The 26794-nt window shown below is 36.9% G+C and overlaps 1 protein-coding gene across 9 annotated transcripts in view; it reads right to left on the reverse strand.

Annotated features, from left to right (window-relative positions):
• The window catches only part of SHANK2 (SH3 and multiple ankyrin repeat domains 2), a 381276-nt gene that overhangs the window by 238715 nt on the left and 115767 nt on the right, over nucleotides 1–26794 (reverse strand). For all 9 annotated transcript variants that reach the window (XM_087951165.1, XM_026664726.2, XM_087951160.1 and 6 more), the window contains one exon: nucleotides 1549–1855. In XM_087951165.1, the coding sequence (XP_087807291.1) occupies nucleotides 1549–1855 (307 nt within the window). The remainder of the gene's footprint in view (nucleotides 1–1548; nucleotides 1856–26794) is intronic.

Genomic DNA, 26794 nt, shown 5'->3' on the forward strand with positions numbered 1-26794 from the left:
ATCAGTTATTTTGGGTGCTCACCAGCATGAAAGGATATTTTTGTTACTGTTTTGCAGCCCACCTTCTGCCTGGATAAGGCAGAGGCAACGTCTTCTGCTGCTACAAGCAGCATGTGCCGAGTCTCCACCAAGGTCCTTCCTTCTTCCTTTTAATTCAATACTTGCATTGGGAGAGAAAGTCGCCTGTTGCTAACTCAAGTGTCTTCTCCGCTGACATAATTCTTCATTTTCTTCCCTCAATTTACCTATTCCTGTTAAAAGAACTGCATCTTACAACAAAGCCACACCCATCATTTTGCAATTTATTGATTAGCTTAGCAGAACAACAGAGTTGGAAGAGACCTTGGAGGTCTTCTAGTCCAACTCACTGCTCAAGCTTGATAGAAGCCATTCGATTTGTGGTCAATATTCCACAAAATGGGTATAGCATAAATAACTCCTTCTCCCCCCACCCCCAAAGAACAACAGGCTAGTAAATGAAACATCCAGTCCTTCTGGTAGCCATTGCAAAACAATTCATAGAAGTCCAGAACCTCCCGATCAGACAAAAGGATGTGATCCAACAGCAGACCAATTGGATCCCTGCAGTCCACTCACTTTGAAGGCTTCCTTCATTAACACTAGAGTGTTAATTTTCATGCTGGGCCATCTCTATCTGACTACCTACCAGGCTGACTCAGAGATGGATGCCCTGCTGTGAGGACATCAGAATATGCTAATGGCTCTATCCTGGAACCTGAACAATGAGGCTGCATATGTGAGTCCTTATAAGCCAGCAACACTGTGAGCCAAAGTCCGTTCCAAAGTTCATCTATATGCTATAAAATCATAGTTATTTCCCATTTCTACCAATTATAATGCTTTCAAGAAAAATAGAAAAACTGCAGATAGAAACAATTCTAGATAATGAAGTCTCATTTCCCCCTTATTTTTGAAATTATAACACAAATTGAGACCCACAAAAATAGCTTGCATTTTTCAGAAACCCTTAAATACACATGTCACCCAAACAAGACTTATTATCTCTAATAACAGAGTTTAGAATTTGGAAGTCACATGCTACTTACAAGCAGCCTCACTTGGGCAACTTTATTCACATATTTGCAAAAGAGCAAAGTCCCTTCTGTCTCCTGAGTCTCCACATGAAGCAATAATATCAGTGAGGGGAACAGATACTAAATCCATAATTTGTGGAAGAAGGGCTAAACCCAAACTCTCTGTATCGGACTATCAGATTTTCCAGGGGAGCTAGTCTGGAAAACCAGCTACAAATTCATTCTTGTTCATCCTTTACATTCAAAAAGAACCATTTGCTAGCTCCATAACAGCTTCCCAGAATCTTGCAAGCTATTGTTAATATCCATATCCTATGTTCCATTAGAATTCCGACCATCATACTGCATTGGTCAGAGGAAGTATTTATTTGTATTCTTTGGAGGGATGACAAATACTTGTGTGGAAAAAGAAGGCAAGAGGAGGTGGTATAACAGGAGACTGAAATTCAAGAGTGAAATTCTCATTTTAAAAGGGCCAACAGTGTATAGTTACCTAATGTGCCGTTGCTGCTGGTGCTTTGCATCCTCTCCTAGCCTATTTAATGATGGAGAGCGGCTCCGAGAAGATGAAGTGTAACTTCCCACAGTTTTCACAGTTCCATTAGGATTATTCTGCATCTGTTGGAGTAGGTGAGGCGAAAGGCTACGGTGTGAAGAGGGTAAAGGGGAGGCTGACCAGTCAGGAAGATTGACGTTCAAATTGTTATCGCTATTAGACCGAAGCAAGAGGCGAGGTGTGGCCAAAATGCTGTGAGGTTTCCGTCGTCTGTTTGAGTAAGTGGGAGCCTCTTTGAATGGCACTGCAATAAAAGAGAGAAAAGCATTCATCTTTTAAAATCACTTATCATACCCTGCAAACATTTCAGTGGTATATAGTTGCCTTATCATTATTCATATATTGTATTAAAAGTGGATTGCCTATTCAGATGAACTTTGCAACTGTATGTAGACAATTTTGAATTTAGACAATTCAAATTAAAAATCATTTCCGCTGGAAAACTTTTAAAATGAACCAGATTTAATGAGATTAGTACAATCTTGTATTCATTATTGGTACTCTTGGACTTAAGATAACAATTGGGACCAGCATTTTCATTCCTAAGCAAGGCGGTTGCTAAGTGAGTCAGGGCCAATTGTAAATCCTTCTTTGCCATGGTTCTTAAGCAAATCGCCGCAGTTAAGTGAATCACATAGTCACTAAGTGAATCTGAGTTTCCCCACTGACTTTGCTTGTTGAAAGCCAGTTGAAAAAGTTATCCTGTGGTAAGATGGGCAGTCAATAAAAAAGAAAGGAAGGGGGGGAGGGAGGGCGGGAGGAAGGAAGGAACAAAAGCCTGCAACAGTTGCAAATATATGCCAATTGCCATGTGCCTGAACTTTGATCACATGACAATGGGGAAGCTGAGACAGTCATTAAGTGTGAAGAGACCAGTCGTAAAACTCTTGTAATTTCAAATGATCACTAAACAAATTGTTTTAAGTCAAGAACTATCTGTATAGATAGAATACTGTAATAGTATAGAATTATTGTTCAAGAATAAAGAATTGGAAGTTAAAACTCAGCAATGAAGATAAAATATCTGAACAATGAACAATGAGTAGTATGAATAGTTTCATTAAAAAAGAAGTAAATGTTATAGTACGGCAAGAGTAGACAGCTTGCCATCCTGCAAAATAACTTATTTATGACAGAAAACAACAACAGATTTTTCTCACCCACAATTGGCCCTTGAGCTATGCTAACTTGCTTTGCAGTTACAGGAAACACAGAATAAGATATGAGATTCCACCCTAGAGATATCGCCTCAAGAGAAGGAGGTTAAAAAGAACCAAAAAAAATGCTAGTATCCTCAAGCAGGTCTTTTCATTTACTGATGCTTCTGCAAATCCAGGAGTGTCAACTTAACATACAGCTCTCAGACTGAAGTCACCTCTGCTTAGGCCACCAGCCTTGACCTAATTATCCTGTACCGCAATTTCATGTTGCCAAGCAAGTGCACACTGCTGGTTCTCTTGGACTGAGGTGAATAAGGGGAGGATAGAAAAGTTGTTCAGCTGTCCAACGGAGTAAAAACATTGGTTCCAAAAATGCACTACCCTGTAATCCTGTAACATGGGTAATGCAGCCAAGCCACATTGCTGATCACTTCTAAAAATGGGAGAAGGTGATGAAGGGATCTTGATGGGAGATACCAGAAGAGGTAGGACAAAATGAAGCTCCCTTGATACTAGGGCACCAGTTACTCTGTCTCTTCAGGCAAGCTCACCAAAACTGATTAATTATAGCATTTGCTCTGGAGCAGCAGCTGTACTGAAAGTTAATCATGCGGCATCCACGTGGCACCATGAGAAACAACAGTGCAGGTGAGATTTCAGCAATCTTGTTTGTGGAAGGGATCTAAGTTTTTATCCACAGAACAATCATTATAAAATGTATTGGCTTTGCATGATGGCCTATGTTCAGGAGGCTACCCTGCATGCAAAGTTTTCACCTTTTTCAGAACTATCCTTACAATTTATATCAATTGTTTCCTAGTATGATTTGATTGCTTATCATACCCTATGACTATTATTAAGTGTTGTACCTTATGATTCTTGACTCTTGACAAATGTATCTTCTTTTATGTATACTGAGAGCACTTGCACCAAGACAAATTCCTTGTGTGTCCAATCACACTTGGCCAATAAAAGAATTCTAATTCTAATTCTTCTAACTATGTGTTGGTTATCTGCTGAACCAACAGAAGCTATGACCCTTTTTAAACACAGCCAAAAATGTATTTCCTCCAGTGAATCTATTATGGCACTTGTTAAAGAATTTTCGGTTAACTTCACTCATTCTCACTGAATCATCTGGGGGGGAGGGAATCCTCAAATAAATACTCAGATCATTGTTAAATATTAAAAAATACAACATGAAAAGGTGAAAGAAAATTCTTTTTTTAGAATAATGGAATCAAATGATTGTAAGCTAGGCTGAAATAGCTTTGAAACTTCAGTTCCATTTATGCAAAATCCACATTTTACAATTTTATTGTCATCATCTTTTACAGAGAGAGAGAGAGAGAGGGAGGGAGGGAGAGAGAGAGAGAGAGCACAAATATTAAGACATGAACAAAAATTAATGAAAGCATCTCAAAAGTTGTTATAAAAGAATATTACCCTTGAATTAACCCTTGAATCTTGTTTCCAGATCCTATGAAACACTGTGTTAGCATAATACTTCCCAAGAAGTATGAATACTTGTAAAAATTGTTTGAAAAACATAAAACTTTTAAACTGCCATAATAAGGAAAATCCAAACAAATAAGGATCAACATTTATAAAGGGACTTATGTAAGTCCATTTGTCTTTTCAGACATTTCTCCACTGTATCTCTTCTTTCCCAGTGTAAAAGTACTTCAACTATGTGCTATACCCCCAGTTCGTGCTATAGTCCCATAGTCGTGCTTCAACTATGTGCTATACCCCCAGGCCACGGTGTGTTGGGAACCAGGTTGCACAACTGGTGGGTTAGCGTGCAAGCACACAAAGCTGCATTTGTGCAACCAGCATGTGCAAAACCATCTCCTCTTTCCCCCTCCCCACTGCTGGCCCACAGAGCCAGAAAGGTAGGATATCGCTGTGCTACACAACAACCTCTGAAACCTGTCTGTACTTTAATTTGAGTGATTTCCCCAGCTGAATGCTAGCAGAGGTTATGAATCAAATTGTTGGTTTATTTATATATTAGAATTATGACTGCTTCCCCACAAGAGTAAGAAATAGTTTATACAACACCATGCTAAGTTTGCCCCTAAACAACTTACAGTAAGAATGAAAGATAGTAATTAGCCCCAAATCCGGTGCAATTCAAGGTGTTGGTTGTCACCTTTAAAGCCTTTCATGGCTTGGGACCAGGTTATCTGAGGGACCGTCTCTTGCTGGTCACATCTACCTGACCCACTAGATCAGGGAGGCAAGGAATGTTCTGGGTCCTATCCCCTAGGGAGATACATATAGTGAGATCCCGAAGAAGGGCCTTCTCTGTGGTGGCTCCCTCTCTCTGGAACATCATTCCCACCAGAGATTAGACTGGCCCCAAATCTAACACTCTTCTGGAAGGAGCTGAAGACCTGGTTCTGCCAGCGGGCCTGGGGAACCCAGAGCGGGATGGAGCCCATTAAATTGCTTGTGTGACTTTTTGTTGCTGGGATGGGGGTGTGTGGGGGGCTATTCATTTATTATTTGATTATTTTCATCATTTTGTTTTTTTATATATGATGTTTTTATATTCATGTAAATCGCCTTGAGTTGCTAGGTGCAAATAGGCGCCAATATAAATTTTCTAAAAATAAATAAATAAATCACTTGGTGAATTTCTATGGGGTCGAGAATCTCTCCAACAGCTAAACAATTTAAACATTCTGGCTCTCCTTGCTGTGGATACAAGATTGGGAGGCCAACATGGGAAAATATAGTGAAATGGGGAAATTGACTATGTACATTCACAGCAGAAGTACTCCTAGACTAACACCTGTCGTTTAAGGACAGTTCGAAATTACAACAGCACTAAAAATGTGACTTATGTGATCAAAATTTGGATGCTTGGAGACCAGCATGTATTTATAATAGTTGCAGTGCCCTGGCGAACACACCTTTGCAATTTGTAATCTTCACAGCCGGCTTTCAACAAGCAAAGTCAATGGGGAAAGCCAGATTCATTTAATGATCACCTGATTCACCTAACAACTGCAATGATTTACTTAACAACTGTGGCAAAAAAAGATAGCAAAATTGGGTGTGACTCACTTAACCATCACCTTGCTTAGCAACCAAAGTCAAGCAGGCACAGCTCCCTTACATACAATCTATTATACAACAAGGCAAACGAAGATATTTAGAATCTGGGTTTTGAAGATAAAAGAGAAATAGAATTTTTAAAAACTGAAAATATAAAGTATCATATCTAAGAAGTAGTGTTAGGGGGGAAATACAAAGAAGAGGAAAATGCACTATTGAATGCTTCTGTTTACAGTATGTTCTGCACTGGACTATATCATTATGAAGCTTTTTTTATTCCTTACTTTTGTACGATGCTTGAGTGATACTAGAACTACGCAAATCTCTTTTTTTAAAAAAAACCCTTTGCATTCTTTCTTTCTTTCAGAAGTTAAGATGTATGACCACACAACTTAAATGCATTAACTCTGGATGGGGAAATAATATATATAAAACAATATAAAAACCCTGTAACCATTTCAAATAATTCAATATGAAAAGAAAAGCAGCCTCACGAAAACAGACAAGACATATACCGGGCTTCAAACAAGAGAAAAGCCCAGTTTTAACAACTTTCCATAAGGCTAAAACAACTGGGGCCCTCCCAATCTCAGGCAGGAAGGCTGTTCTATGGCCCAGGTGTTGTGACACAGAAGGCATGCCTTTTCAGTCCTGCAATATGATACTATTAAAAAAACAAAACACCTAGAGTATGTGTGTTGGATCTGGTAGAACAGAGAAAAGCCACCCTTCTGCCTATAGCTTAAGAGAATAGTGTGAATTTGTTATCAGTATGTTTCTGGCAAGCCTCAGAGACTTAAAAATATCATGTCTATCATGATGCTGTTATGTAATTATGTCTTTACATCTGACATAAATATTAAGTCTTGTCTTTTTGTGACATCATAACATATGATGTCATTTGCCTCCCTTGCAGGAAACTTTATGTACCTGTTTTCAGCCTTTTTTTAGTAATTAGGTCATGTTGGATTTGCAGATGCCCTAATGTCTACTTCTTAACTTTTAAAAAAGTAACCACTTTTCTTTTTCCATTGGTTAATGGGTTAATGTAGATCAGATATGTTCATAAAGATTGATGATTACAGGTATCAATATGCATTATCATTTTATTCATTAACTGAATTTCTTGAATTCTTTCAAATAGCCAGGAACAATGTTTTGCTCATGTAGCAACAAGAAATGATAGCCCTTGGCTGCAACTAACTGACTTTGGTCAATCTTTAAAAGAGCTACATAGGATGAGATCTGGTTAGCAGCTAAATGGAAGATGACCATTTACATGACCAGCTCATAGGAGGAGAGACTAGATTAAAGAGCTTAAAAAACATCCTGGAAAAAGACAGTGACAAACCATTACTGTACTAATGCCAAGAACATTAGGAATGTCCATGTAGTCACTCAAAACTGAGTATGCTTCGTGAAAGATTTTACCTTTTTAATAACTAAAATGACCTACATCACTTCAGAACAAAATCATTATACCTTTATTTTTTTCATTTAACACCTTCTAGACAGCGATTTCAGTTCATGACAGGAAAATGGCCTTTCCTATGCAGTTTGGTTTGCATTCTTCCAGAACATGTACTAGCTCAAAGACCATCCATGTTTATTCCTCCTTAAATGAAGTTTCCTCACATATTCTGGACTGAATTCAAGAACATTTAAAACAAAACACCAATGTTGACTCAGGAAACATCCACATAAAGAGTTTTGTCAGCTGGAGAGTAGCTGCAGATCTCAGTCTATAACAACAGCAGTCTTCAGAACTAAGCTAATTCATTTCTAGCTCAGCAACATTATAGTTGAAAGTCTTGTAACTCCATTTCCTCATATAAGGAACTTTGCTCTCAGTCTTCTTCCCAGTTCTAGCACTCCAGGTCATATAAGGCTAGCCTGAAAGCTTTGATGCTGTTCCCTTTTCAGTAATTGAAGAAAAATGAGAAGAGGTAAAATGGGTGAATAAATAGGTTTGCCAAATCCCCCCTTTCTTCTATATGAACCCAGCTTGTAAGGACTAGATTACTGGCGTGTTTCTTCTTCCCTATGATTGGACGTTGCTAAAGAAATTGCAGGACCTAAAAGCACTGGTTCCTTGTTTTACCATTTCTGAATCAAAGTCATCCTACTTCAGAGGGTCTAATAAAGGAAAATAGTGTAAACAGTGTGGAAGTGCTGAATTCAACAAATTGGAACCAGACTGCACTCATTTGGATATTGGTTGGTGCTAAAGGACAAGGGAGGGAAGAGCAATTTTCTCTATTCCCTGCTTCAGCCTGCGGTCTCCATTGTGTTCTTCTCTTCTGGAGTGATCTTCCAGAACATTGTGAGTAGGGACCTGGAAAGCTGCAGAGGGGAACAGGAAATCAGAAGAAGAGTAGCCCTGCCTCCCTTCTCCTCTGTCTCTCCCTCTCCTTCCCTCTCTTCCCCTCCCTCCCTCCTTCCCTCTTCCAAACAAGGATTCAAAGCATGTACAGATCTCAGCTTAATTATACAGCAAACAACAAAAAGAATAAAACAGATTTAATCTATGGAATCAGATTTAATTTTCTCCTAAACTGTACTATAAATAAATCCACAGTAAGACTCCTACATTTAATGAGAAATAATATACACCAAGTAATTTTCTTTAAGGACACATCCCCTCTTTTCTCACTACATGGCATTATTATTAGATTTTATTACTTTGTGAATTATTTTCACGATGTTGACAAAACCTTCTTTTAAATATTAAGTTTAAAATAGGTACAGTTTTTAAATTACCGATGCACATATCATAAGTATTACAAGAAAAATTAAGGACACAAACAAGCCTCTCCCACTCACTATGTTTTCTTCCCTTTTCCCAGTATAGTTTGGACAATACAACTGGACAGATATTTTCAATCTGCTACCTACATGTACTATTTTTTTTAAAGTTTTTATTGGTTTTTAAAAACAAACATAAACAAACAAAACATAAAAGCATCAAGCCATCTTCCATCTGTATACATACATAAACTTTATATTTTTATATTATATTTTTGTAATAATATTGCATATGAAAACTTACAGAATAAAAGTATACATGCTACAAGTTATATAGGATTGGCTTCCACTTTTACATTCATTTCTTTTTCATAATCCGTTATACTTGTAATGTTTTAGATGACGATATATAAAAAGCATCCCTCTAAATAATTATCAAGATTATAATGGATTCAAAATGTTTCATAATCTCCAAAATGTTCTTCCACAAACATTTAATAATATATTAAGGAAATCTTTACACTTACTAAAAGCATGCATTAGGAAACAACATAATTTTTTAACACATGGAATAATTCAAAAACATACCAAAGCAAGCAACTTACAGGCAAGCTCTTATAATGAGTTGTCTAAAAGGAGGAAGCCTAACATAAAGGAATTCTAGAAAAAAATACAGCGGGAACTTACTATAATTATAGTAACTAGCAGACCACATTAAGCATGCAAGGGGGAAAATAGCAGTTCTTCAGCATCAAGTGCTTTGTGTTCGGTGCTTACCTTCTTTCTTTGTTAAGGCATTTAACAAAGACTTCATTTTTCCTTTTACTTAAGCAGCAATCCCCTCATTATATAACCTTTGCTGAAATGAAACAGGAATAAAAGCTACCCAGTTTCTATACTATTTAACTGCCTGAATTCTGGCATAAGCATCAGATTTCCGGGCACTGGATAACTACAAGCATAGCTGGGCATCCAGTTCCCAACATTCTGGTGAAAAAGCCCACCCCACATTCTGTCTGTCAGCTGGGAGCCAACTGTGCGTAGACTGGAGCTGTTCAAAAAACCTTCCTGCATTTCATAGTATTAGTCATGTGAACACCATCGGCACAGTCTTTCAAATGTTCTCCCGCTTTTGTAAATAAGACATTTATGAGTAAGAAAATAGGGATGACTTAAAAAGAGAGACAGACAGCACAGACCGAATATAGACAAAATTAACATTTGGAAATAGAAGACGACCACTCATTCATTTTTTTTTTCCTCAGGGCGGCATTTCACAAACTAAGCAGAAAAAGCTCAAGAGAGAGAGAGATACAGGACTGATGAAATGCAATCATCCTTAAACCCTAAATCCTTCATGGCAAGTTACAAACAATGTGCTCTACTGTACAGGTAGCCCTCAACTTACAACAGTTCTTTTAGTGACTGTTCAAAGTTACAACAGCACTGAAAAAAAGTGACTTATTGTTTTGACCCAGGCTTTGTCAAACGTAATTAAACTTATTTTAAAAGCAAAACCTATTTTAATGCAATGCTGGGAATTATTTTTATTCACAGCCAAAATTAAACATCAGTCCCCCAAGATAAGCACACGCCTATCAGTGCTGTGGAATGCTGCCAAAAACAGAAGTATCCAAATTAATTATAACAGTACCAGAAAAAAACCCGACCAGAATACGCAGAGCTTCAAGATTCAGAATATATTGAACTGCTTTGCTTCCTGCAAAGCTTTCGTCATTGAGGTCTGACTTTTATCCCTTATGGGAGGGGCAACCTCCCAGCCTTACTCCCGAGTCACCCCTTCTGCTTCAGCTGCTCTCGCCTTCTAGCAGCTCTGCACACACATGCACTGGGAACAGGCTCCCCTGGGTCCTCTGCTTTGCTGCTGCCAGACTCTGAAGGCTCCAAAGGCAGCACCCCACTCACAGATGGTTGTGGCCCCATCCCTGCATCGGATGCAGGAGCCTCGTCCAAGTCCTCTCCAGACTCCCTCACTGGTTCCCTTTCTTCCTCACTGTCCGATACCTCTGCCGTCTGCACTGGCTGCCGGCAAACCACAACACTTATAACCATTTTTCACTTATGACCATTGCAGCATCCCCATAGTCACATGATCAAAACACAGGTGCTTAGCAACTGGCTCATATTTATGATGTTTGCGACCTTTTGACAAGCAAAGTCAATGGGGAAGCCAGATTCACTTAGCATCTTTGTAAACTAATTTAACAACTGTGGTGATTCACTTAACAATGGTGGCATGAAGGGTCATAAAATTTAACAGCCTCACTTAGCAACAGAAATTTTGGGCTTAATTGTGGTCATAAGTTGAGGATCTGTATTCCTACGCTTTACTAGTATACAATTAACTTTTTTCGAGTTTCATATTCTTCTTATTGATTCTTTTTTTAGAAATGCAGGGTCTTTTTTAATATTCAGTTTCATCAATTATGTACCATCAAGGTATCACCTCATAGATACTACCTACAGTAAATGGAGCTCTTCCGGGATAATCACAATGGTGCTACATCCATCGTGACTTTAATGAAGTCCAACTATTCTGCTGTGAATCATCCACTTTGCTTTCTTTGTCAGTATATAAACTTATAAAGCATAGAGGGCAGATCTTTTCATAAGATGTCCAAAATATGATAATCTGATCCTGGTCATTTCTGTTTTGAGCGGGAACTCTGAGCTAATTTGTTGTATGAGCCATTTGTTATCTGTCTTGACTATCATTGGTACTCCCAGAAGTTTCTTCCAACCTCAAAGTTCAAAACATCAATACTCTTTATACCCAGTTTCTTCAAAGTCTCATGTGTGCTTTCATAAAGATGCATGGTTCTGATCTTTGTATATATAGACATGTTGTGGCATCTGAATATTTTTTCCATGGCTTTCATTGCTACTCAACTAAGAGCTAGTCAGTGGCATATTTCTTGACTGCCGGTGTCCATACTACTGATAGTGCATCCTAAAATCAAAAAAATAATTTGGAAGTAGCGTTTTCTTTTTTATGTACTGCACACTGGAAGTTATATAATGTACTATATTCCTTATTAAGAAAACTGAGCTACAGTTATGTACAAATTTACTTGTACTTTCAACCACAATATTGATTTTGTAGTGTGATAAAAAACAATTAGCCTAAACATGAATAGAATTATTTCTAATTTATTACCAATTACTAATAATCATCATACTTCAACATTGTCTGCCTGTTGTTGGCAGAGTATGTAAAATTAAATTCTGGATCTTTTAATTGCTAGGATGTTTATTCAGGAATGAAAAAAAGGAAAAATATAATTTATAGGAAATTAAATATTTACCCTCTGTACTTCAGATACAATTGCTGCAAAAAAGTAGTATGTAATAAGCATGTAATGGAACGCATTTGGAATTCACTTAATATTGCAGTATTTATATTTCCCTTAATTTTAATGAAACACTTTCTTCTAAATTTTAAGAAGCCATTTTATTATTTTTAGTTTTTGAATTTATTTTAAACATTTGATGTATAATTTTGCAAAATGACTCAGAATAAAAGTTCCCTTAGATGAAAAATGCACATGAAAATTAAAAACACACACACAGACAGTGTACTTCATTTCATCTCAAATTCTCTTCCAAATTCCTTTATAATAAACTTAAATTAGATGCTTTTACTCTGCATTTCTCTACCTATTGTGCTTGGTAAAAACACAGACAAGGAGATGAAGGATAGAAAATAATCCGGGGTCATACTGGCTGACTTTTAAAGTAAGCTAGTGATTAATTTTTGCAATGCTGGTATTTTTGCAATGCTGGTAAATGAAAGAAAGATCTTTTGCTCAATACAGTTTTTATAACTATTTTTAAATAAATTGTATCAATAACTTTAGTTATACAAAAATAAATTATAAATCAAATTCTTCCATCTTAGTAAAAAGGCACTAATCTCTTCTAGATAGCATACATTTCTATGGATTTACTTCAATAATGTATCTGTAATATTTACGTTCATCAATATTTAATTCTTAGTTTATAATTTGTGGCAGATTTGTGTTGTGTTACCATTATATAGCATAGCACAGACTAGGTTGTCAGGCTTTAACCCTTGTGTTCATACACAGGCATATTCCTATTTTCATCTGCCAAATAATAATTAAGCCTTTGAGATAAGAATCAAAACATTTTTCGAAAATCACCCACACGAGACTTTGATGGTGACACTCACATGTTAGCACACTGTATAAATGAAGAAATTATTCTTGTCAGTTTCAGTTTTGGCACAGTTGAAAGATGAACAAAGATTTTAAAAATTTTAATATGAAGAATGAATTCAGAATTTTTCATTTGTATAGTTGAATATTTTCCCTTCCCAATTACTATTTCCTCCAAAGTCCTTCTTAAATCACATTAATAATATATATGTGAACATGTTTGACTGAACTAATTTGAACCCAGTTACCTTTTTTCCCCTTCCACAGAAATAATTCAGCAGACTTTCAATGGGATTTATGAACAGAGCTGCTTGTGGAACATTTGCTATTACATATTTTCTGTACATAGCCAGAAAAAATGCTGGTAAAAATCCAGTACACTTTTGGTACAGAAGAAACAGTATCAACATTTGGTTTTTAGGAGAATCCTAAAAACATTTTGCTGCCTGAATTACAGGAAAGTTTGCGTTCCCATGTACAGGTAGTTTGTTCAGTGACCATTCAGAATTACAACAGCACTGAAAAAAGTGACTTACGACCATTTTTCACACTTAAGACCATTGCATCACATCCAGGGTCACATGATTTACATTTGGATGCTTGACAACTGGTTCATATTTATGATGGTTGCAGTGTGCTGAGGTCATGGGATCATCTTTTGTGACCTTCTGACAAGCAAAGTCAATGGGAAAACCAGATTCACTTAACAACCATGTTACTAACTTAACAACTGCAGTGATTCACTTAACAAACGTGGCAAGAAAAATCATAAAATGGGGCAAAACTTAACAAATTTCTCACTTAGCAACATAAATTCTAGACTTATGGCCTCGTGGTCATAAGAAGAGGACTACCTGTACAAAACTTAGCAAGACCAAGAGTAGAATCTTTAGCTCTCCTTTTGATTTTTCTCTACATTCAAGTAAAGCAATTGGGAGGCATAATCCTGACTGACACCAACACATGCCAGTGAGGCATCATAAAGCTCTCAGGATTTTGGTGGGCTGCATTTTACATTTATTTACCCTTCTAAGAGCCATCTTTTTTAGGACTGATGGGACCTGAATTTCAATAATATTGGGGGGGGGGGGAGCGGTGTTATATTGATGCTAATCTTTCTCTAACAAGTATGTGCCCAGGTATTAAGAGCATCATCCAAGGCTCTTCTTCCAATATGCTTCCATTAATAAGTCTCAAAACAGCTTTCTTACCTTGGCTTTAGAATATTCTGAAGGCGGCTTATTAGCACTACTCTTCATAACTTTTAAATGCCAGGAAAACACTATTCTACAGATCAATCTGCACATTATTGCCCTTTCAAATTAATTTCTATTGAGCTCAATAATATTTACTTCAAGATAGGTTGTGCATTATTACAACTGTTATAACATTCATATTTATTTTAAAGCACTGTTTTAAGGCATTTTTAAAATGACATAATTGAAAGTCGAGAGGGATACGTATGTGTTTCAATAAATAAGTCCATCAGCAATACAAATGTTTGCTTTGTGCATTTAACAGTGATGTGAAGAACTAAGAAATATTAAGATACATCTCATTGTAAAATGGTGACTTTTAAAATGAAATAAAACTGTCCTCCCAATAAAGTGTTAGTATTTGGAAGAGAACAAATTCCATCAGGGATATACTTGGCACTGAATGTTTAATATACTTTGAGGATAAAATCATCTGTCTCCATGGTGATCTGAACACCTATTGAGGTGTCCAATATTCTGCCTTTCTCAACATTGTGAGTTGCTGTTTGAAAGGTATTGACAAGATTTACACCAAAAGCAATCACAGGCTTGACTTTTTCAGTATTGTCACCTTGATCAACTATCAGGGGAGGGGAGGAGGGGATGCTGGTGACTACAGGATTGTATAGTGGAGTGATCCCTGCTACCTTTGGGGAGGGGGAAGCTATCATGGAGTAAGTTCTGATAAGCAACCTTTCCTGAATCCAGAGATTTTTACAACTATTGCCCAGTAACAAGTATCTTCTTTTTGAGCAAGTTGCCTGAAAAAAACCATACTGATTATTTGGCCTGACTCCAGTCTTGGGTTTAGGCATGACCAAACCAGCAATTATCTTCAGTTATCCTGATGAGTGACATGTCACAGGAAGGAGAGAGAGAGAGTCTGGGGTTCTGTTTCTCATCCCAAAGGTACTTTTTTCAAGAGGCAACTGGACTTCCTGTTTTTTCTTTTGAACACATTTCGCTTCTCATCCAAGAAGCTTCTTCAAAAGCTGAGAAAGTCAGAAAGAGGCAACTCTTAAAAAAGCATATTTGGGACAACTGTGACCTGGATGACTGAGAATCTCCATAGACAGTTTTGTTTCTCCTTGATCTCTCAGTGGCTCTGAGATAAAAGCCACCATTGTGTGCTTCTGGATTAATTTCATGCAGCTGGAGTGGGAATCACTGTTTTGTAGTGCTTCTACTCCTACCTGAAGAGCTTATTACTACCAGGAAACTATTACAACCCCTTTCAAAACTATATTGTTGGAAAATGTGAGACACCATTATATCTATAACACTATGTAATTGTTGCAGGCAGGGGTGGGATCCTACCGGCATAACAACCAGTTCGGTGAGTGCACGCTTTGCACACAACTTACAAATTACTAGCTCTGGCAAGCATTCATCTGCTCCAGCTGACGAGCAGACGAGCAGCACTCAGCTGTGCTGTGCAAAGTAGCTGAGGAGGAAAAAGCAGGGAATAAAGGACAGCCTAGAGCCTGGGCAGGTGGGTGGGCCAAACAGAAGACCAGAAGATCTTTGCAGCAGACTGGTTCAGTGTCAGCTGCTCTTCAGAGCTACCGGTTCTATAAAACCCGGACAAATTGGTAGAATCCCACCCCTGGTTGCAGGTTCTTTTAAGCCCCAAGTCAGTGGGCTCCAAAACACAAGAAAGTCAAAATAATACAGGTCCCTAGGCAACAAACAAGTATCTCTGTGTTAGTACAGACTGCTAACCCTACTCCACTCTTCTCCACTGCTACTATACCTCCTACTATTGCTCCTCTAACTAGTAGTATTTGTGAGTTGTACTACTGGAGAAGATATCTTTTTCTAACCGTTTCAGGATGCTTTATTTCCACACAAAAACAGACACTGCCTTCCTTCACTCTCATACACCACCCCAGCTGTCTCTCAGCACAGCTTTTATAACCAAGTGATGTGCTGACTTGGGAGAAGGCTTAAAGAGGCAGGATAACATCTGCATAGGGGTCATTTTCCAGGCAGCCTGTCCTCTCACATTAACATATACAAAATCGCAATGACTGGTCAATAGAGAATTTGCGGAAATGTGTATTCAGAAGACTAATATTGCATAGACCTATATCTTTCCTCTTATATCACAGTAAGGTGTAGCCATGTAAAAATAAGTTGGATGAGAGCAAGATGACCAAAATTGAATCTGAATGAGACTTTAGTTCTACAGATATATAGTTCCTGATTTTGGGACTTATGTATGCAGTATATATAATTGACCTCATTTGCATAGATGAATACACTTTCTGCAAAGAACTACATAGTCTGAAAGCACTTGTACATTGAGCTTGGACACTGCAAATCTATTTAGCCTTTGTAAGCAAAAATGTACTTTAACAGCTTCAGCTGATATAACTACAGTCTTTCTGGGTTAAATTTATCCAAGCCTATGAATTAATAACCTCAGGCTGGATTACTAAAGGAAGATCAATGCAAAGTTCTCTTTCAGAGACAAATACTAAGTGCAAAACAACATAGCATTGTTAAAAAAGGAACACAATAAATATACAAAAAGGCATCAAATAAGCATCAAAAGTATACACTGGGCTAGTTACCCTCTTTCCTATATAGATATGGATGTCCATTTATTAATTAAACATATTTGTATGCTGCTGCACTTAAAATGACTCTTGGCAGGCAGTTGATTAAAATATATTATAAAACAAACTTCATATAAAAGTTAAAAATATAACATTATGAAGAGAAAAATTAATATAACAACCACTCAAATATGGAAAGACTGTCTGAATAAGCTCAACCTTTAGAAGCTTGTGGAAAACCAACTAAGACAGAACTATCCTAATCTTCACAAAGAGGCTATTCCATAATATTGCCACTACTACAAAACATCAGTGTTTCCTTGAAGCCCAATCTCTCCAAACTATGGGAACTGTAGCAGATTTTCATTACCGGAACAAATCAAATGGGCCAAAATTGGCTGAAGAATGTGGAGGGTATTATAGTACCAAATCAGCATCTTAAACTGAATCCAAAAATAAATAATAAAAAACAAGGAAGATGAACACATGCAAACTCCATTACCAAGCCAATGAAGGGTAAAAACCATTGAAACATCCCTTAACACCATAGTAGCATCCCTGGACGCCGTAAAAGAAAGAATATCCAACCTTGAAAAAAAAGACACAACGCAAAAACCTGAACATCCAATAGCTACAAACCACATCTCTACCCAACAACCACAACCCAATCCAAAACCCAATCCACAAATAAACACAACCCAGACAAATATTGATATCCCAATCCTCATCAGAGAAGCTGTTGAGCGTGAACGGAAGCGTCCAAACACCATCTTATTTGGTCTAGAGGACATCAATGTCAATGATGACATCACAACTGTCCGAAACATCATCAGTGATTATCAAGCATCAACCATCTCCGCTGATGAAATACTTGACATTTCCGCATTGACCGAGAGCTCAAAAACAGAGACGGCTCTGTGGCCCCACGCTTGTGCAGGGTCATTTGCAAAAATGAATCAAGCAAACGTAAATTCATTCACACTATAAATTCACTCGCCAAAACCAACACCAACCATAAGAACCTCCATTGTTGCCCTGACCTAACCATACAGCAACATGCCCGCTCCCGTGTACTCCGCACTGAACTCAAAAACGTCTAGACAATGGAGAGAAGGACCTGTACATTGACTACCATGCTGACTGTATCAAAAGTAAGCCACACAACCCGCAACTCGGCTTTAACCCTCAACCACAACCCTACCTCAACCGATCCACCATCACCCAAGACTAGGCATGCACGCCCCTAACTACCTCAATTCCAACTACTACTGGCCTTAAATGCAAACTACTCAATGCAAGAAGCCTCGTAAATAAAATACCTGAATTTTTCCTCCTACTAAATATGGCTAAATTTGACATTATATTTGTCTGTGAAACATGGCTCAATGCTTCTCTCCCTGACTCCATTACCACAGTAAGGGACTATCATGTTTACTGATCAGATCGTGAAATTCGTAGAGGAGGTGGTGTTGCTATCTTCTATAAAAGTCCTTACATCTAAAAAATATCCAAGTTACCCAGGAGCTTGCTCTTCCTGAGACCATCATCTGTGAACTATCCTTAAATATCACAATTCGATTCTTACTATGTTACAGAGCACCTGATTATGACATCGAACATGTAAACAAGCTAAATACATTACTAACATGGGCTGCATCCTGCCCATACCCTTTTATCTTTCTTGGTGATTTCAATCTACCTCATATTGACTGGACCCTAAATGAATGTACAACTGAAATCATACACACAACCTTCTACAATGCTATTACAAATCTGGGACTGGAACAACTAGTAACCAACAACACTAGACTAAACAACTGCCTCGATCTCATCTTCTGCAATAGTTTGAATTTAATTTACGGAATACAAACTAAAGAACTCTTTCCAGCAGTGACCACAATATGATTGACTTTTGTCTCAACATACGCCCACACAAAAATCACCACAATGATGTAATCCCCAATTGTAACTTCAAAAAGGCAACTATGATCTTATAGACAATGATCTCTCATCCCTTGATTGGCAATCTCTATTCACTGGATGCAATACTGTTGAAGACCATTACAACATATTTTTACTTGAAGTCAAAAGAGTCATCAAACTATATGTACCAACAACAATTCCCAAAACAAAACAAAAAGCAGATTACCCATAACAATAAGGAAACTTCAATCCAAAAGAGATCACTCTGGCGGAAAAACAAATCTGGTCACGTTGCCAATTTCAAAAGCCGATACAAAAATTTATGCCACCAGATAAAGACCGAATGCACCAATTATCACATTAAACAAGAGGAAAACCTTCTAAGCACCAATTCCACCCGTGCTTTTACAATTTTGTAAACAACAAACTAAAAGACTCAAGGTCCATCCCACCCTTGATAGGACCTGATGGTAAAGACTGCAACGACGACACCATTAAAGCCAACCTCTTTAACACATTCTTTAACCTTAGACTGTCTACTATTGACCTCACCCCTTTCCTAAGAGGTCTGTAGGGGGCGTGCATAAGCGCACCAACGTGCCTACCGTCCCTGTCCTATTGTTTCTCTTATTCTTCTTTTATTTTTCTTATATGTACCCATTTCATGTATTCACAACTATGTATACACTTATACTTATTATCTTGTAAACAATTGGCAAATCAAATAAATAAATAAATAAAAATAAATAAAACATGTTTTAAATCCAAAACATCCTGATAACATTCAGAAGCAATTTAGAAAGACATCACCCTAATTTATTAAACAGTTAAAAAGAGGAGGATGTACAACACAACTAGACTTTGCAAGATATCTTGGTCTCGGCCCATCAGGCAGACCAAACCAAGAAATCAACTCCAGAAGAAAATCTATAGATACGGATAGTATAACATGAAATGTTAAAGTACGGGTGTGCTTTGTTTATGTTGCTGTGCAATTTTTCATCTTGCATGTGAAAATTGTATCTCTGCTTACAACTGAAAGAATGCTATTACTGTTCTGTTATACAAAAGAAAGGGAGCAAACAATGAATGTAAAAGCTACAAGAGCTCTATTTAATAACTATGCCTGGAAAAATGCTTGGCAGAATTTTGATTAAAAGAGTTGACAAGGAGATAAATTTACTAGGTTGATTTATGCTGGACAGCGGATGTCAGTCCAACCAAGAAAGAGATGTCAGGTGTACCTAAATCTACTTTTATTAAGAATGACTTTTTAATGAAAGCTTGCAAGTCTGAATGTGCTTCTCTTCCTCTCTCTTTTATCTTTTAAGTAAATTTGGGAGGTGTTTGAGATGTTTTCGAGCCCATCTTCCCTCATCCGGTCTCAGCAATGTTTATCTACTCATTGCCTTGGTAACATAACAACAGGGCCATCTTTACAACAGGGCCATCCTCTTTAATCTCTGCAGTGGGTGTGCAAACCAGACTTTTTGGAAGCTCACTAGGAAATATATGAATGTAAGAACATTCAGTAAAGCATATAATAACATGAATGGGTTTCATTATGGAATATTCTACAAAAACAAGAAATTGAAGCTTGGCTGCTGAAAGCAGTAAGAGAAGAGTACATGATGGAAACAAGCATAAGCAAGAATATAAAACTTAATGAATGGTTCACCCTTGGGTGAGGATAAGACTCAATGAGATTTTGAAAAAGAGAGAGAGAAAGGAAGGGTTTAAAGAATGAATGGCATGCATGGATGTGGTGAGAACAAGGATGGTTTGCAAGGATATGAAAGTCAAAGAGGTATAATGAATGCGATTTAATTGTTGCTATTGACTTTGTTGCCCTTTGTTTCCAGATTTTTCATTTATTTTGCATACCACTTCAAACTCTTTTTGCATCCTTTGCCTCACGTCACTTTATCATGAAACGAAATAATGTGAGGCTTTTACGTATGCTTAGTGTATGTACTTTTAAGAAAATGCATCTGAATGAATTAATGTCTTTTCTTTTTTTAAAATTAATTTGACAAAGCTTCTAGAGTTAATTATTTTCTTAATACCAAAAATTTGGAACATTTAAATTGTATTAGTAGGCTGCATTTCCTCTTTGTAAGAACAACTGTTAATGAATCATACTTGTATAAATAACAGATGATTAAAAAAGAATCTCACAGCAGCACTGCAGGGTTATCTTTGTACAAATATGTAGGTGTTGGTTGGTAGCATTTGCCATTTTCTGTACAGTCAACTCCATTAAGAGAATGAAGATGTGAAAATATGTTTGGAATAGTGAATAGATAATTTAAAGTAAGTCTATTTTTAGCAAGAGACACTGTAATTTACATTTTCATTAAATACAAGAAAAAAATTGTCTGTGTTTCGTCCTGCAAATTCACAGATTCAAGATGCTGCTTTAAAAGCTAAAACTAAAGGCTATTTTATAAGCAGTGGCATACCATAATGAGTATAAAATCTAAACAAGCCAATATAAATTTTTGAATCACTTTTTTTTTTTAAATCTAGGATCCATTTTCACCAAATTTGCTTTATTGTGTATGCTATATATGTACTTAGGATTTATGATGCTTTTTATAATTCAAGTTTTTAGATGGTATTTTTTTAAATGTTTTATAAAATGGTATAGAAAGTATTTTTTCTGAAGGATGTTATATAAAATCTAATATAACTATAAAATAAAATAAAATAAAGAGGACAAGCTTTACCTAACATATTCAGGGTTAATTTTCAAAATAGAGGAGCATTAGTTTCTGTTTGTAGAGAATGTAGTAACTATATTCAATTCACTACTCTGAAAAATAGCATGAAGGATTCTAGTCCACATAAAGTGAGCTGTGAAATGCTGTGATGTGTTTTGTGTTAATATTTTTATTTAGCATCTTCTTCTTTATAAGCACTCTACAAGAACTATTTTGTCACTGTAACAGCCTTGTGAGACAAGTTGGGCTAAGAGAGAGTGATAGTCCCGTGTTAATTTTCGTATTGTGAATGTTTTATTTTAATCTTATATTGTTGTACACACTGAAAATCTACAGGATCTAGCAGGAGGAGGAGGACGACGACGACGACAATGATGACACAACTCCCCAAAGAGATTAAACCAAGCACAAACCAAACAAACTTTGAAGTTAGCTTTGCTAAAATTTCTTAAAACATGAACATGGGTAATTTAAAGGTTGCTGAGTGAGCAGGAAATGCAAAAGGGGAATTTGGTAGTTTGATCAAGGAGACTGAAGAAGATAGATGAGGGAGAAGAGAGGAAGAGCCAGGGAGATAGAGATGCTTCTAGTTGCAGCTGATTCCACACTGCATTGCTGATTACTAACTTTGTGTGACCAGTATTGTTTGATCCTGATCTAACAGAGAAAATTTCAGGGGGCACATAAAGGAAGAAGCACCCGAAGAGCAAGTTCATTAAGCAAGCAAATAAAAGTTGCAAGAGTGATCAAGAGGGAAGCACTTATTGTTCAACAGAGGAATGTGTGCTCTCAAAGCTTACAAGGAATGTGCCTTATTTGTTTTTTTTCCCCTGAAGATAAGCACTGTAAATACTACAAGTGCAGGGTGATTGAGATAGTGAAGAAATTAGAAATAAAACTGTTTTCACCCCCTCCAACCAAACCAAGGAAGGCTGGGAATTCTTAAATTGTGCATATGAAGTACAAAACAATTGCACGAAAAAAACTTCCAGTAGATATAAGAAATCTCTTTATGGAAAAATAGAAAATAACTATCACACAAATCTATCTAGGAGGACTCTTATTATTTGCAACTTCAAAATGAATTCCAAGTTTTTATAGTAGTTTCTGGACAATTGGATGAAACTAAGTTTTCACAAGCCCTGGGTGATTGAGGAAGAGGATTGTACTAGATTTTCAAAGAAAAGCAATCCTGTTTCTGCTCTTAAAAGATAAAACCTACAGGCACTGGCCATATATAAAAAGTCAGGAATATGGGCTTGATGGAAACATGAACCTAGGCAAAGAGGGTGAACCCTTCCTTAAGCCCTGAGAAACAAGATAACATTTGGAACCAGCTCAGACACTTCCCTGACCCACTAGAGGGTTTTTGGAAGTTGGGGGGGGGGAGGAGGAGGAGAGTTGTAGCACAATCAGACATGCAATATTCTATGAAGATGATTTCCTATTCAAATGGGCTGACATTATGAAAGATTATATTTACAAAGGGGCGGCCATCTGTTGGTTTGATGGTTTATCAGAAATGTGTATTGATATTCTCATGTACATATTCACGATGCTAGGAAAACACTCTCAACTCTTAGTCCAATGTCAATTTTCCCCCCTATTAATCTACATAGGAATAAGTAATACGACCAATCCAAGTCCTGAAAACAGAAGACCATGAAAGAAGATGGCGAAGCAGAAGATTTCCTTCATTCCTTCTTGTTAAAAGGGTATGGTCCAGGAGGAGAAAAAATATATACTGGAAATGAATAACTGGCTGCAAAGATGGTTCTAATGGGAATGGTATGGGTTTCTTGAAAACAGAATGGGATTCTGAAATAAGGTGATTTCTGGCAAGTGGTGGGATGCATCTCACTAGACTTGGGAATAAATGTGTTTAGAAAGCGTCTTGCAACCCTGATCCAGAGAATTTAGACTGGGCTCTGTAGAGGAGAAATAAGAGAGCTCAGAAAGTGCCAACAACTGAAATTGGGAATGGAATGGACATGTAGGATATGAAGGGACCCAATAACAAGTACCAAAATATAAAAAGAAATAGATCAGGCCAGGTGCCTGTATAGGAATGTAGCATTTGAAGAATTAGAAGCCTTTTAAAGTAGGAAAGCAGGTATGATTTCGTAAGCATTACTGAAAACCGGTGAGTCAAAATGTATCAGTGGAAGACAAGGATTAAAAGTATAATTTATTCAAAAACAGCAGGTTATTCAAACAGCTGCCTTGGAGAGGATGGGACAAAATTATTTAGGGTTGTTGCAGAGACAGGGGAGGAAAGAATGGGTTCAAATTACAAAGAAGTATATATTGATTGAACATTTAAAAAATCCAGGCAATAAGAGTTGTTCAACAGTGGAAAAGACCGCTTTGGGAAGCAACAGGCTCACTTTGCTATATTTAAGGAGAGGCTAGATAGTTATCTGTTGGGGACAACAAAGTAATGGATTCCTGAACTAGGAAAAGAATTAGACTAAAAGGTCTATTTCAAACCATGATAATTCATTCACACAAAAAACATAACATCAAACAGAGGTCAAAATGAAGGGATGCGTGCTCTATTCTACTAAACTATAGATTGTAAAGGTGCTTAGTTGACAATCACTTATGAATAGAACCATTTTTCCTCATTCAACCCGCCTGGAACAAACATTTACATTCATTAAAACACAATACATAACCACAGAGATAAATGTTTCAAAACAATGGTAAGCAATTTATTTTTGTGTCCTCATTAGGTACCAATTATGTCAAGCTGTAAGTCTATTTTTTAAAAATGGAATTTTTAAAAGTACAGAAAAAATGCACAAAATAAAAATTAAAAGCAGTATTATCCAACAAATTAACTAAGAAATTATATCAAAATAAATAAAAGGGGTGGGGGGGAGAATAAGCATGAAAAAATACTGAATTCAAAAGTTGTATAATTTTTTAAGCTATTTTTTCTACTAATTAAAAATGACATATTTTCCTTTGGGATAGATTTCATAATATTTAACCAGAAGACATAATTTTAATGCACAACTTGCTATGTTGTTATTACTTGATTAAATGAATATGGAAAAATATTTAGGTGATTTGTATTAATGTAGGATTTCCCCCCTCTTTTTTCTGTTTAAGCTGCAAATCTTTTCGGAGCCTTTGGGAATATCCACTTCAGGCAAACAATGCTCATGTAGCCAAGATACCTCATTCAGTTTTAGGATTGAGTGGACATGTGTTTTCTCAGGCAAACTATCAACCACAAAATACAATATGACTATAAAAAAGCAAAATAGAGGTAGGCAAAACTAACAATGGGAGTTTCTAGGAGTATTGGGATGGATTTTAATGTGGCAAGGGTATAGTTACAGAATATTGAAAGCCCATCAAAGTCTCTCCCTAGGTCAACCAACATGTAATGTAATCAAGGCATAATTGTTTTGAGTTCTTATGTTTTCCACTTTCCCAGGACTTGGATATCGTTATGCAACAACTTGGAGTCTTCTGCCCCTTCTGAATCAAACCTACATTCTCTCAAAAGTAGAAAATAAAACAGAACACAAGAAGTGGATCTCCATGGTTCATGTGTTCTGTCTGTGCCTTTGTTTGGATGCAGTTATGTATTTCTCTCATTACATCCAATAGTGAAATTCAAATTGTTTGTTGCTTATAGAATCATAGATCTAGAAAATATAATGTAGTCTGAAGAGTTTAATCTCCAACTTGATCCAAGAATACTATTTAAATGGTGTGTGTGTGGGGGGGGGAAATCTACCAATCTGCCTTTCGTGAAACTTCTTGGAAGGCTGATTCTTTATTATCATAGCAATATAAAATCTCTTGTCTTCTTGCCGAGCATTGTCCCCCACTATATGTTCATTTTTGGCATGAACTACAAGAAAGACTAGATAACTGGCATGAACAAAATAGAACTGTCAGCTGAGTTTTGTTTTGTTCATAGCAGGCAACAATCAATAATAACAACAAAATTCCAGAGGACAAATCAATGGGTATATGAGAAAGTTACATTAAGTAGGAAAGCCAGCTAGTGATCTGTGTGTGAACTCTATTCTGAATGACAGATTATGTTGTTGTTGTTTTGCCACAAGGCTATTAGTCTGTCTGGAAATTGATGGTTTTGTAGTTCTATGTCAAAGAAAAGAACTCATGTAAGAATGGGACAAAGCATCTGTTGATCTCTGTGTGAACTCCATCCTTAGCAGCGTGTGTATATGTGTCTATCTGTCTGTCTGCCTGCCTGCCTGCGTTGGTAAGTCTGTGTCTATGTATATGTGTATCCATCTAACTATCCATCCATCTGAATGGTCCACAGAGAATAGGAAAAGCATAGAAGAGGCCTTATGCATGTTACAGAAAATTAATGCAGGTTGTTTTTTATTGGAAGTAATGCTGGATAGAAAGGGAACAACCTACCAATTACTATCCTAAAATTGTTTCACAATAGATTTGCAAAAATATCATTTCCTGACCTCATAGCTAAACCATAGCAAACTTTAGCATGGGAGCAGCACAATTCAAACAGGGGGAATCCATCTGAATGATTGCCCTTACGAACTAAATGCTTAAGCAACAATGCAATTCAATTAAGTAAAACATTTTATAACATTTAAGCTAGTACCAGACTAAATATTTCCCTTCAGAAAATAATTTCCTAAAATTTTATGGTAATTGGAAAAGGAATTGCAACATCATATTTGATTTCCTTTTCCAACTACCATAGAAATTTCCTGGCCTAGCCACTAACATTGCTAAAAGGGGGTTGTTTCACGGCTATAATAAATGAAGCTACTAAACATTATCATCTCCAAGCTATTTAATCAAGATTTAAAAAAAAAAATCTAGAAAGTACAGCTATTTTCCAAAAAGGGAGAAAAAACCTGATGGATATCAAGGACAATAACAACAAACATGTAGACTAATAGCCAAAGTAGATCATTAATTTAAGCTGCCATGGATCACTTACTTTAAAATAAAAAATGTTGAAGTTCTCCAGTTATTATTAATGAGATGAGACAGAATAAAGCAATTCTAACTGTAGTTTCAATGAAAGAACTGGACTCAGTTAGATGAAGTAGCACTCAGCAGTACAAAAAAGTGATGATGTACTTTATAATCAACAATTTTGGAATGTGAAATTAACACATAATATGAGACGTTAGAAAAAATATGATATGCGAATTGCTTTTATTTTCCTAGACTTTTATTTTTATATGGTTTTGGTTTTTCTCAAGGAGAGAGATCTTCTTCCTGCTTTCTTTTCTCTCTGTCTTCCCCCACCCTCTATCTCTGCCTCCTTGTTCTTAGAAGGCAGCTGTAGTAGCTTTCTAGGCACCAGGGATCCTGGAACATGTAATTTTCCCAGGGGCACCCAGCAGGTTTCCAAGCATCAAGAGGGAAGTGATGTAAGGGAGATGGGAAAAAGAGAAAGAAAAAAAATGGAGCTCCTATTGTTCCTGTTGACATTTCTAAAACCAGCAGTACAAAGGCCCAACAGCTGCAGGTAAAAGGCCTCTATTGCTTATATGGGGAGACTGCTGATATGAGAAGCTG

Source organism: Notechis scutatus, chromosome 1, assembly GCF_049901735.1.
Source record: "Notechis scutatus isolate UNSWTSFEM ecotype Mainland chromosome 1, rNotScu1.2, whole genome shotgun sequence".
Lineage (NCBI taxonomy): Eukaryota > Metazoa > Chordata > Lepidosauria > Squamata > Elapidae > Notechis > Notechis scutatus.